Raw genomic sequence first — 13,298 nt, forward strand, 5'->3', positions numbered from 1 at the left:
CTTTTTTATCCCTGTATGAACCAAACCCATCTTAAGTGTTTGCTGCCAAAAAAGCTAACCATAGAACCTGTCCCGCTTGAAGTTCCAGTAGTGTCTTTGTTACTTTTCAAAGCTTTTCAGAGCTTTTTGGCAGCAAACAATTAATATGGGTTTGGTTCCTGGCTCAACATTCATAGTGGAGGGGTGTTGGTGGAGGTTATCCTTTCATTCAGAGCTGAAACCTGCTCTGTGACGCACATACGTGAGGAAATGTCAAGATTGTTAGTTAGGTAAGCTGATCCCAGCTCAGCCTAAATGGCAGCCCAGTTTTTGTTGACAGTACGTGGGCAGTGGGTAACGGCTGTGCTGGAAAAACCTGGCTGTGTGAGCTGCAGTGGCGTCTGAGATCAGTCCGAAATTAATTGGGGTCACCGAAGCTTGCGGTGATGGGGCCAGGCCTCACAGCGAGCCAGAGAAGAGCCACTCCACACAACTCCACTCAACAGAATGCTTTTGATTACCTCCAGTCTCTCTCTCAGCAGATATAAAAGACATAAGAGCAGGCAGAATGAGATGCAATTGGGCTTGTCTTTGTGAGTTATGTCTAGATGCATTTGCTGATGTTCAATTTTGGTTCAGGAAAATGAATAAAAAAACAGACAGAACTGCAATGAAAGAAAAACAGAACAGCTGGTGATTGACCCTTCGCTAAGCCACGCCCGAAAACCGCCACAGGCCAATCGTGGCTTAGCAACCGTAACTAGGCGCGGGAGGTCTGGCAAGCTTTCGAGCGAGGGAAACATGCCGAAGCGTTGTGTGTATGGATTGTGCAAATCTAATACCCGGTATCCTAAAAGTTTGGACGGGGTGGTGGATTTTGTTCCCTTCCCGAAACCTAAAACCCAAGGGAAGAAATGCCGGGCGTCATCGTCATTTATATAGCGCTTTTAACAATGTAGATTGTTCCAAAGCAGCTTTACATTGATAATAGGAAATTTAAAGTAAAGTGTTTTGGCTTTATAGCAGCTCTAGAATAAAGTTATTGTCCAGCTCCTGGATCAAGCAGTGTGATTAAAGGCAAGTCGGAGGCTCACTGACATAACTTACTTATATATTTCAGCATTTTGTTAATCGACGGCCTAACTAGTAACTTACCCCAATCCGATCGCGACTCTCCCGGTGTTAGTTCTAGTAAAAGTAAAAGGTAGTTAGTAAAAGGAGGGAACATCAGGGGGCTTGCCGGAGATCTCCAAGGAAAAGTTTGGTATGCAAACTTAATCAGTTCATAACAGTAGTCACTATGTGACCCACGACGTGTGAGCAGTAACGGTAGCCTGGCGCGCTAAAAATATAAGCGGGAGAATGTTATCATTGCAAAGTGGTCAGGCTAATGTCTTGTGTTTATTCCACAAGATTTATGGATAAGCTGTTTGATTTATAATCATTAGATTATTTTCAAATTTCACTTACCATAGCTGTTCCTCAATTTGTGTGTTTCCCATTTGAATGGTCAGCGTATAAGGCGGCTGCTGCTTGCGCTGGGACCTACAGTATAGCCTTTAGCTTCAATTTTGATGAAATTATTCTGTAATCGGTTGCATATTAAGTCGTGGATATAGCCCTCGAATGCATACTGCAGTCCCTTTTGTCTTGCTCTCTCAGATTTTCACCTGTTCGCCAAAAATGACTAATTATCTCCTTGGGAATGTCTGACACCGGTGCATACATACTGTAATAGATGTGCCAGGCGCAAAAGCTTGACAGGCGTAGCAACAGTAACTAAGGAGGGCGGGGCTTAGCGAAGGGTCAATTGTGATAAAGGAATAAATTCACTTTCACTTCGGCAAAGGGGAATAAACTTTATCCTAGATCACCTTAGGATAAATAAAAATAGACACATACAAGAACTTTTCTTTGTCATAATAGTACAGAACTACAATAGTACTTAGCATCAGATTATTTGAATTTGGAAAAATTTGATGAGACATGTTTGAGTCCATAGTGAAATTTCTAATGTTTGATTGCAGATTTGGTATCTTGGCAAATCTGAGCACAGTTTCAGACTGAGATCTCTGCGGTGATACTTGATTATATGGGTCTTTTTTTATCAGAAGAGAAATCTGAGAAGCAGGAGGATGTTAGGCAGTTGCTAAGAGTTTTGAATTGGTTGCTAGGGTGTCACTAACTGGTCACTAATGGCCTCAGAGTGGTTAACTCTGTGATTGCTAGGGTGTTCTGGGAGATAGATAGGGTGTTCTGAGTGGTTGTTCGGGTGTTACTAGGCATTTGGTAAGAGTTCTGGAGTGGTTGCTGGAGTGTTGCTAGCTGACATTTAAGGGCTTCAGAGTGGTTGTTCTGAATGGTTGCTATGGTGTTGCTAGGGTGTTCTTGTGATTGCTATGGCATTGATAGGTTGTTACAAGAACAGAGCAAACATATACTTATGTGTTTATATTTAAATAGTTTGATGGTTGGAGTGTGAATTTCTGAACATTTCATGACGCTCATTCATTGTAAGTCAATTTTTGAATAATTTATCTATTCAACTCTATAATCTACTAAAAACTGTAAATCAGTAATTATGCCATGTCATTTGGTGGTCATATTTCCAGTTTCTGTTTTAATGTGGGATATTGTTTTTTGTTAGCTACACCAAGCAGTGTTTTAAAGTTTTTAGTTTAATTATTAGTAATTTTTTATGTGCTTTTGTCATTTGTATTAGTTTTTGTCATTTTTTAAATATTACTATTTCGGTTTAATTTTTTTTAAAATTCAGTTTTAGTTTTAGTTTTTATTTATTTCTAGTTAGTTCTTTAACTCAAACTTATTTCAGTAAGTTGCCTTATTTCAGTAGAAATGCAACATTTCTAATTTTCATTTGGTTAAAGTTTTTCATCTAATAAACAGTAGCCTATATATTATTTTATTTCAGTTTTATTTCAATTAACATGTTTTTAAATAGTTTTAGTTTTAGTTAACGATGATACCACTGCCTATAACCAGGGCGATGATGATAACCCTACAAAATGCCCAGATTTGATCATTCATGGAGTCCATTACCATTCCAGTATTAAACACCATTCAGATGCCCAGAGTACTGATGCAGAGCTGGAGTCAGATTCAGAGGCACACTGCCAAGGTGACGTCCTTTGGCTCTTCTGATCTAAATACAGCACCTCTCCCCAGTGCTCATATCACAATCCTCACTCTCCTCTCAATCTGTCACAATCTGAAGAGTGAGAATGTCTGGTGCCTACACAAGAAGGCACCAGTAAATTTTGCATCTGGAATGTCTGACAATTTGATCCCTGGTTTCCTAGAGCCACAATATACTTAAAAAGTGTGTAATGCTCCAATTTAATAAGCAAAGGAATTAATTACTTAAGCCGATTAGTTAGCCATGGTTCTGGAGGAGTGGTTCTAGAAAAGCTAACTTTGCGTGTGCTGTTTTAAGGCTTGGTTTCTCTTGGAACAAGAGATTAGTTCCACCCCCTTCAGTTCCCCTCCTTCCAGGTCTCTTTTCACTTTGTAATATTTAGCTCTGATTTTACATTTGCATCATACCAACTCGGAGCGCTGCTAGCAATTTTGGGCCCTATGAAAGAATATGAGGTTGGGTCCCCTTCCGCACCCATTTCATTAATAAAATCGATCACTGGGGGCCCCAAAAGTGTGTGGGCCCTTAGAATCATCCTAACTTTCCCCCCTTTAGTGGAGCCCCAACTCCATATCTAGCGGTAGTGCTGTAACCGGGTAGTGACTCATCATAAAAACAGCTCTCAAACCAACTAAACTCCTCTGGAGACACTTGGGTCTGCATCAAAAGTCCTTAAAATGTTTTGTCTCCACACGTTTCCAAGGCTTTAAAATGTCTGACCCTGAGTTGCATTAATGTGACAGGTTGTCAATAATGTCCAGTCTCCCCAGTCTGTCTCTAGATGGGCGACACTATACAGCAAAGACGAGCAGCATAAAATAAGACGATGCAAGATGCAGTTCATGAGACGTACAGTAGATTCCATCAGTGATTGACCACCTTTAACGTCTCATAATTAAGATTAAGCCTTTTCTATCCCGGAAAGATCTGGAAAAGGTTATCCACACTGTAAAAAATAATCCTGTAAAAAAATGGTAACCTACTGGCAGCTGTGGTTGCCAGCATCATACCGTAAAAATATGGTGTGTTACTGTTTTTGAAATTAACAGCTAAATACTGTTTTGTCAGTAATTTAACAGCATATAGCTGTAGCTGACAAAACGGTATTTAGCTGTTAATTTTAAAAACAGTAACACACCATATTTTTACGGTATGATGCTGGCAACCACAGCTGCCAGTAGGTTACTGTTTTTTTACAGGATTTTTTTTTAATCTTCTATCTAGAGATTAGACTCTTGAAACTCACTCTATTATGGTGTTCAAACTAAAATCTTGGACAGATTACAGATGGTCAAAAATGCGTCCGCAAGACTGTTGACAAGCACTCGCAAATATGATCATATTACCCCCGTATTAAGATCGCTGCATTGGTTAACTGTTTCTTTTAGGATTAATTTTAAGATTTTATTTGTTTTTAAATCTTTACATGGTACAGCCCCTCCGTATATTGCGGACCTGATTCAGTCACAGAATCTTTTAGTTGTTTCAAGGACGAATCTGAACACAAGAGGAGCGTGCCTTTGCAGCTGCCGCCCCAAGGTTATGGAACAATTTAGTACAATTTATTAGATTATCATCAACTCTTAGTGAGTTTAAAAGGCATTTAAAAACATTTATTTCATGTTAGCTTTTGATAGCTTTTAGTGTCGAGGTACTGTTGTCACAGGAATCAGTTTTTTAGAGTCTGAAGATGTTTTAGGTGTATTTAAGACTCTTAAGAGTCTGTGGGTATGATAATCTGAGAGTAGATATTTTGCATATTCTTTATTTATAGTTATTTGTGTTTCTTATATTTTAATGTTTTATTGTTTGTGCAGCACTATGGTCAGCATTGTTGTATTATTATATGCTTTATAAATAAATTGGAAATATAATTGGAATTATACCTGTTGGAAAGTAACTAACTAAAAGTAACAATGCTACTTACTTTTACATTTTTAGAAGTGCTGTTTTGCTATGTTAAACATTGCTAAGCTATGCTCTTAAACTGCCATCTTGCTCGCTATTATTGCATTTATTAATCAATTAATTATTATTAATTAATAGCTGTTATTTTTTCATTTTGATTTTTAGTTAATGTGTTGTGATTTTTTCCTTTTGTCCTTATTTCTTTTTTTAGCTTTAATTTAATTTAAATTTATTTATGTTTTTACTTTTCGTAAATTTAGAACTTTAACTTTAACCTATTTTTTTTCCAGTTAATTGCCAAGACCATTTCAAATGTTAGTTTAGCTTATTCAATTTTAAGTTTTCAAAATTTTATTTAAGATTTATAAAAAAAGATATTTAATAGTTTTAGTTTTTAGTTTTAGTTTTTAATAACAACACTGGTTTGAGCAAGCTGCAGTTTCAATACTGCGGTAGTTAAAGCAGTAAAGATAAAGGGCCAACCGTTTTAAAAGTGCAAAATTCTTCTATTCTATTCTATTCTATTCTATTCTATTCTATTCTATTCTATTCTATTCTATTCTATTCTATTCTATTCTATTCTATTCTATATCACAGTTTAGTATTCATAACACTTTAAAAAAATAAAATTCCTGGGATCAGTAAAACGTTATCTTGTGCTGCATTTATCAAACCAGCATGACGTCCTCATATCACGAGATGAAAGCAAACCACATGCAGATTCAGATGCTGTAGCCCAATGCACCACAGGAGACTTTAAATGAGCAGTGAATGTCAAGTAAGATTATTTCTATATTTGGTGACCTTTAATGGAAAGCAACTAATGCAGGGAGGTATAGAAGTTTGATCACAGAAGTGTTCGCTTTTTGATGAGTCACTACACTTCCTTTCATGTGCAATTATGCATTTTTCAATGCGCTCTTGGGCCTTTTTCTCAGTGGATCAATAACAGTCTCGTTGCTAAGTAAGGAATGATTTGATCTGTCTTGTCTCTCATTGTTTTGCGGTCAGCCCATCAATGATGAGATGTGCGAGGTTTGTGAGGTTTGGACGGCGGACGATCTGTTCCCCTGCGGGACGTGCACGCGGGTCTTCCACGACGGCTGTCTGCGGGAGATGGGTTACCTGAGCACTGAAGCCCTGCAGGAAATGAGAGAGACGGCCCACACCACCACCGGCTGGAGCTGCTATTACTGCGTGAGTTCTCTCAACACTCTCTCATGAATACATACGCACAAAAACGATGTCACTGGCTGTTTGAAGTTGTTTCAGAGCTGTTACTGTAAAGTACATGTCTTTCAGTGGCATATTCAGCCTATAATTTTCTCTGCGGCTGTCTTAAAGGAACAGTTTACTCAGAAATTACAACAACGTGATTGTGACATAGTCGTGGTCACTATGAACTGCATTGTATGGGAAAGATATGGTGGCCGAGAGAGCTCAACGCGCTGCAACTGAAGAAAACACATGCAAATAGAAAAACACCTGCAAATTAAGAAAACATCTTCATCAGTTTCACAACACATGTGTGCTCCAAATACTCACAACACAACCAAATACAGAAACGCTCTGCAAAAGTTCACAACACAAACAAATACAGAAACGCGCTGCAAATAGAACAGAACACAACAGAAATGTTTCCGGGGAACCCAATAAGTGACGGACCCGGCTAGGACGTGCTTACAGCTGTCTACTTTTATTTTTTTTATTTTTTTTTGCAAAATATACAGAGATGACACGTTTATGACATACAACTTTGTATACAATATACAAAATGTATTTACAATATGTTCAATGTCATAAGAATACTAAAAAGAACAATGAGCTGAAGACTAAAATAAATAAATAAAAAAAGAGAGAAAAAGAACATGAGGGAAAGACATTAATCTATACATCAGTTACATTGTACACATTTTGTCATGTTATGTTAAAATAAGTTTCATAAGAAATGTTAGAATGCAGCTATAGGTCCAAATATGAGACGGCAAGTTTTAAAGTTGAGACACTCACACACAGATATAACGCATATTTTAAAAACTTTGTTGTATAAAATGTATATTTATTTGCAACAGTTATGTTAACTATATTTCTGGTAAGAACAGCTATTCAGCTGATGGACACGCGCTGCGTTGTCACGGGAACATCCCAGGTGAAAATAATGAGGAAATTACGTTGTCTTTCGTTGCTCCCTTCATCAACATAATGGCACACAAGTGCCCCGCTCCCTCCAAAGTGCCCAATTCAAGGGCTCTGCCGTCTGCCCTTTTAAGAGAGTAGGGCATAGGTAAAGCTCACGAGCAATAAGCACGTCCCAGCCGTCCGTCCGTCACTTATTGGGTTCCCCCGAAACATTTCCGTTGTGTTCTGTCCTATTTGCAGCGCGTTTTTGTATTTGTTTGTGTTGTGAACTTTTGCAGCGCGTTTCTGTATTTGGTTGTGTTGTGAGTATTTGGAGCACACATGTGTTGTGAAAATGTTTTCTTAATTTGCGGGTGTTTTTTCTATTTGCATGTGTTTTCTTCAGTTGCAGCGCGTTGAGCTCTCTCGGCCACCGTAGAAAGATTCATATAGATTCTTTAGAAACTTTTCAGTGAAAAAAACACACAAAAAACTTTGCTGAATAAAAGATGGATGAATAAAAGATGGCTGAATAAATTTTGGCGTGAGTGACCTGTCCCTTTAAATAGCATTGTGAAATAGCATTTACAAAGCATATCACTTCTGTAATATGACACTGGGTTCCCACAGGTCCTTGAAATCCTTGAAAGTTTGTGAATCTGAAAAAATTATTTCAAGGCCCTGGAAAGTTTTTGAAAATAAACATAGATACAGGTCCTTGAAAGTGCTTGAATTTATTTTGTGCAAGAAGTTTTCTGGAAAAAAATTTAATATTATTCCCTCCGGTCTGCTAAAGTGTTATTTCGCCAACACTTCGTGGCCTATGCACACTAGCTTGCTTAATTAACGTTACTTGCGCGCATTTACGCGTTATGTTAAGTGTTTCCCACGTGAGGTACTTTGTGTTGTACGTTGCCATGACGTTAACACACGCACAAAACTACTACGATGGTACCTCAGCGTTTGTTGTTGGACACCACATATATGTCCCCACATTAAGTCCTTGAATTTGAGGGTATTGGACCTGGAAAGTCCTTGAAAGGTCCTTGAATTTGAAGTTAATCAAATTGTGGGAACCCTGATGACATATTTCCAATTTAAATATTCAGTGGGAGGTAATGAATATACTGTATCTTTTGGGATTTGATTGGATCATGTCATTTACACAGACGGACAGACAGATGAAAAGATGATAAATAGATAGATTGACTGATAGACACAGACAGACAGATAGACAGATAGACAGATAGATAGATAGATAGATAGATAGATAGATAGATAGATAGATAGATAGATAGATAGATAGATTTTTTATTGTAATATCACACGTACTGTTTTTAATTTCAAATGGGCCCTTGTACAAAAAAAAAAAGCCCTTCCTTGGTGTGGAAAAGTTCTACAATATATTTGTCTATATATGTTTTTTCCTAACTAATTTTAGTGGACAATTTAGTGAACAAGAAAGGTCAATAGTGTGCTGATCTCTGAAGCTCACACAAAAGTCACTTTCAAACCAAGCAGATTTATGTTGGTCAAATTATAGATACGTCAACAGAAGAGCAAAGTTGAGAGGGACAATAATGACATTTATTGTGGACCATTTATAAGGACCGGGCACAAACTAGGGCTTCTTTAAAATATCCTTATTCTTTAAAAAGTGCTGATAAAGTGATCAAGCATATAAACCACCTGTTGCCCAGCATATATTCACAGATCCTTACCCTGTGCAGCTCCTCTGCAAAGGTCAGCGTGGAGAGCGTGTCAAGATGATGGTGTAATGCTAGAGAGTCTGGGCTTTGTTCAAAGTGCTCTTTCTCCCAGCATTAGAAGAGTCTGGCTCTGAAATTAAAAAGTGGGCTGCCAAAGCGTGCAAGCGTCCTTCAGCGTGAAGTAGAGCGCTTATCTTGGTCGCACAGGCTGCTGATGCTTAAATCATTTGTTGAGCGAGTAAGACATTTTTGTAGCACTCTTGAGGATGCTGCTACACACTCCAGATGCACTCGCTGCTTTCCAGTAGACTCACACCATCAAATGGGATGTATGTATCCCATGCTGCATTGCAAACATTAACAGCTGTGAACACATCCCTCAAAACAATATGTGAAGCGGCTTGTTGTTGGCGAAATGTCTGGCGTGCATTTCCTTGGAGGGCTAATTCACAGCTTATGTGTCTAGTTTTCTCACTCTGCCCTCGCTACAACCTAATCCACATGTGTCTGTGTATGTGTGTGTGTGTGTCAAGGACAAGAGATGTTGAGACTAGGGATTATGCTGTCATATAGCTTTCAAGGGACACGTGTTTTACTTCATGTAATACCATTCAATATCTTCAAGCAGGCCCTGCTTCAAAGGGGGGCCAGGATGGGCCTGGCCCACTCAATCAGGAGCTTGGCCCACTTGGCCCCACGCCAAAAAAAGTCCAATTGCAAAATTGGTGCTATGTTCAGTTCAGCTCCAGATGCTTTTCGGCCACTTGGTAAAAATCCACTTGTTATTTAGAAACTAGAAAGCAGTACGTGACCACGGTCTTCACAAACATTCAAAAATTCAAACAATTGTAAACCAATCAAGCGCAAGAAGACGCAAAAGAAATTCAATTCATACACACAAACCACACACACCAAGAGCTGCATCTCAGAAAGTGCGCCATTGAGTTCTCTTTTGCGTCTTACCATGATTAAACAGACGAATACACACAAAATTATGTTAAAATGCCCGTTTTGATGAGTATCCTCGAAAGCACAGTCTTAACTGAGTTAAAATAAAAACTTTTAATGAATGTAAACAGTTGGGAGAAAATCTAATGGGTGTCAGATCATGCATAAGGTTTTAAAGTGACAGTAGCTTAATACCTGCTGCTGTTTTGTGTCATTAATGTTAGTTAAAGAACAAAAGCTAATTTAAAAACTTTGCTTAAATCTACTCCTGACTGAATGACCTCTTTAGCTTTAATTGAAATAATATGTATTTAATTTATACATTATAGTATTTTGTACCTGAATACCCTACCCGACCTCTGAATTTAATTTGTAAATTTTTTCTTTTGTATTTATTTGTGCTATTCAGGGCCGGCCCGAGGCATAAGCGAACTAAGCGGCTGCTTGGGGCCCCCTGGCCACCCAATCGAGTTTTTATTTATTTATTTTTTTTACTACATATTAATTAACTTAAACAAGTGACATAAATGAGTGAATGAACGAATAATTCAAGACAAGAAAATTCTGATTTCATGATCAATATACCTGCCTACAACTGCTGCAGTGTCTGCCAGTGTTTGAGTCACGCGCACCTCGCGTGCATTGACAATTCGTGCGCAAAGTCACGGTAATGTTAAGCCATGCCACAAAAATTTTATTTGCCTCACATGATTGACATTTAAATCAATGATTTATCCATGTCCATTAAATTTAATGATATTCAGAACAGAACAAGAATAAAAAAATAACTATAAACAAGCCAAAACGAAATAATTAATAAAAGCGAAAGTGAAAGTAGGCGTTGGGCTCACGTATCGCTCTCGTCATTAGAATCAAAATGTTTCAACATTCGCGATGTATTTGGATGCTAAACTATTATTTATTATAGGCTTCTTTGTACTTCACTTACGTTCAATATTGATGGAAAAAATCATCCTCTTCACACGCGCAAAAATGTGCTTGGAAACATCACAGTGGAGCGGTGCTTACGCTGAATTGTACGAACTGTACTACTGACTATTTGAACAGAGCAGTGTAATTTTTATATGTTAGGTTGACTATTTTATTATTATATTTTATTACGGCTATAATGAACAGGCTGCGATGTCAAGATTGCAATGCTGGAATAGGCTATGTTGTGTGTGTGTGTGTGTGTGTGTGTGTGAGGCGCGGGCGCGATCGAACAGTGGAAACATAAAAACATACTCCGTCATGTTCATACAAGACATCATTCAAACTGCAAAGTGTTGCAAAACGTTGGTGGATATTTTGCAAATAATTTAATATGTTTAGTGATGTGTTTTACAGTTTGTTTTCAGAAGTTTCAAAGAGTTAGTAAAAGAGTAAAGAAAAAGTTAAAACTTTTTTTAAGTATCTATTTTTTATTAAGTATTTATTTTGAATTAATACATAACCTCATTGTATTCATTTATAATGCAACACTATAGCGTGACATTTGTGTCAATAATCGTAAAGCACAGGTGACTCTGCGTGGTGGGAGGGGGCCCCCAAATCAAATTCTGCTTAGGGCCCCCAAAAGGCTCTGGTGCTATTGCTTGTAATTTTTTCATTCGGTCTTATTTTATTACGGACTGTTTACTTCACTTTATTTAACATTATTTTTTAAAAGGTTTTTTTTTTTTTTTTTTTTTTTGGTGGGGCCAGTGAAAATTTTGACAGAGCAAGTAACCAGTAATCTCCTTAGCATTGAGCCCTGTGTGTTTATAGTCCCTTATAAGACCTTCCCCTTTTGTCCATTTTGTCCAACTCCATCCTACCAGGAATGTCACTTTACATGTTAAAGCTAGAGAACATAGAAAAACAAAGCTGGTCTGTCTTCAGGAGTATTTCAGTGCAGTGGGACTGTGCATTTGGGGCTTAATGTGAAATGAGAGCAGGATGGGGAACTCTGAGCATGAAATTTAGGATCAGTAAGTGTTAACAAGAAGACCGTGGTGGAAAATTAATTAAGAGTCCAGGCTTGGTTGTCAAACTGATTTTGGCACTTGCCGTCAAATGTGGGATTTGCCATTCAATAGAATAAGCACTGTGATTAGTCATGTGACAATTTAGATAATTACAGCCCTTTCTTGCTCAAAAACAGCAATAAAATCTCAAACTGATATGACATGAACCTGGTGTGGAGATATGCTTATAAAGAGCTTCAAAAGTCATTGATGATGGGGAACGTCAACAAAGAAAACTTTGAGCTGAAGCAACATATGCACAAAGTCAAAAGGAATAAGCTGTGTATTATCTTGCTAGCTAGCTTTTCCCCTTTGCGAGTGTCACGGGTGGTTGCTGGCAGACAGATGAGGAAGACGCATACAATTCAATTCAAAAGGTTTATTCTCTAAAGATCTAACAGGAAGGCAAATGGATAGCAACATAGACAATACCGGACACTGAACTGAAACAGAACTGAACATATGTACCGGTGTTAATGATGGTGACTGATGAGTGCACAGCTGAATGTGATTAGTGTCCGTGACAACAAATGAGTGACAAAGGCAGGTGATGACAAAACATAACGAGTCCAAACTAACGTGAATGTGACAGAACGCCCCCTCCAGGTAGGCTCAGATCATTAGGATCACATCAGCTAGAAATACCAAGGGTTCACTCTAAGCATGGTGAGTCCACTTTTAGCTATTATGCCAGCCGCAGCTGGAACCATCTTCCAGAAGAGATCAGATGTGCTCCTACAGGGTGCCCCACAGCGGCATTGACGGAGGGAGGAGCCAAAGAGGAATACTGACGAGGGCCGCCATGAGGCTGACCGGAGACGACGACAGCGAGGATGGAGCCCACTGCGCAGCCGACGAGCCGAGGTAGTGGAGAGATGGTGAAGATCTTGGAGGCCCCGACGGAGCCGCAGCGACGACCTCCCGAGAGCGAGGTGGGGATCAGGAGGTCTGAGGGCGAGTTGGAGCTCACTTATGATTCTCGACATCCACCAGCACTCCCTCGGCGATGGATGGCTCGGCTGGCTCACATGCTCGGGCTCCGTGGTCCTCGGTCGCTCTTGTGGGCGCGGGCTCATTCATCGCTCCGTCACGCTACCTGCAGTGGGCTCAGGTCGACGATCCTCGCCTTCTGGGTGGTTCTGGCTGGGCACTGGATGGGGAGTGAGGCTGGCGGCATCCTCGACGGTGAACGCAGATCCGCAGGATCCCAGCACCGACTCCACATTTGTTGCGAAGCTCGAGGAACCTCCTCGGTGAACCGTCCACGTGTGGCAGCGTTGAGTCCGACATCCAGAAAGGTGCACAGACAGTTATCCGGGAAGGTGGTCTGATGGGCGAGATCCAGAAATGTTCCTCGAGAGAGCATTCTTCCTGCTCAAGGCACATGAGTTTAACTGCCGGAAAGTCCATGGTGCAAGCAGGGGTGAAAACGTAACAAAAACACTCAACACGAAAAATGGAAAAGAAAAAATC

The 13,298-nt window shown here is 39.3% G+C and overlaps 1 protein-coding gene across 3 annotated transcripts in view; it reads left to right on the forward strand.

The window, feature by feature from the left end:
• phf24 (PHD finger protein 24) overlaps positions 1–13,298 on the forward strand; it is a 40,282-nt gene that overhangs the window by 14,530 nt on the left and 12,454 nt on the right. For all 3 annotated transcript variants that reach the window (XM_084104835.1, XM_084104834.1, XM_084104836.1), the window contains one exon: positions 6,056–6,241. In XM_084104835.1, coding sequence (XP_083960961.1) covers positions 6,056–6,241 — 186 coding nt within the window. The remainder of the gene's footprint in view (positions 1–6,055; positions 6,242–13,298) is intronic.

Source organism: Abramis brama (assembly GCF_963993115.1).
Source record: "Abramis brama genome assembly, chromosome: 25".
Taxonomy (NCBI): Eukaryota; Metazoa; Chordata; class Actinopteri; order Cypriniformes; family Leuciscidae; genus Abramis; species Abramis brama.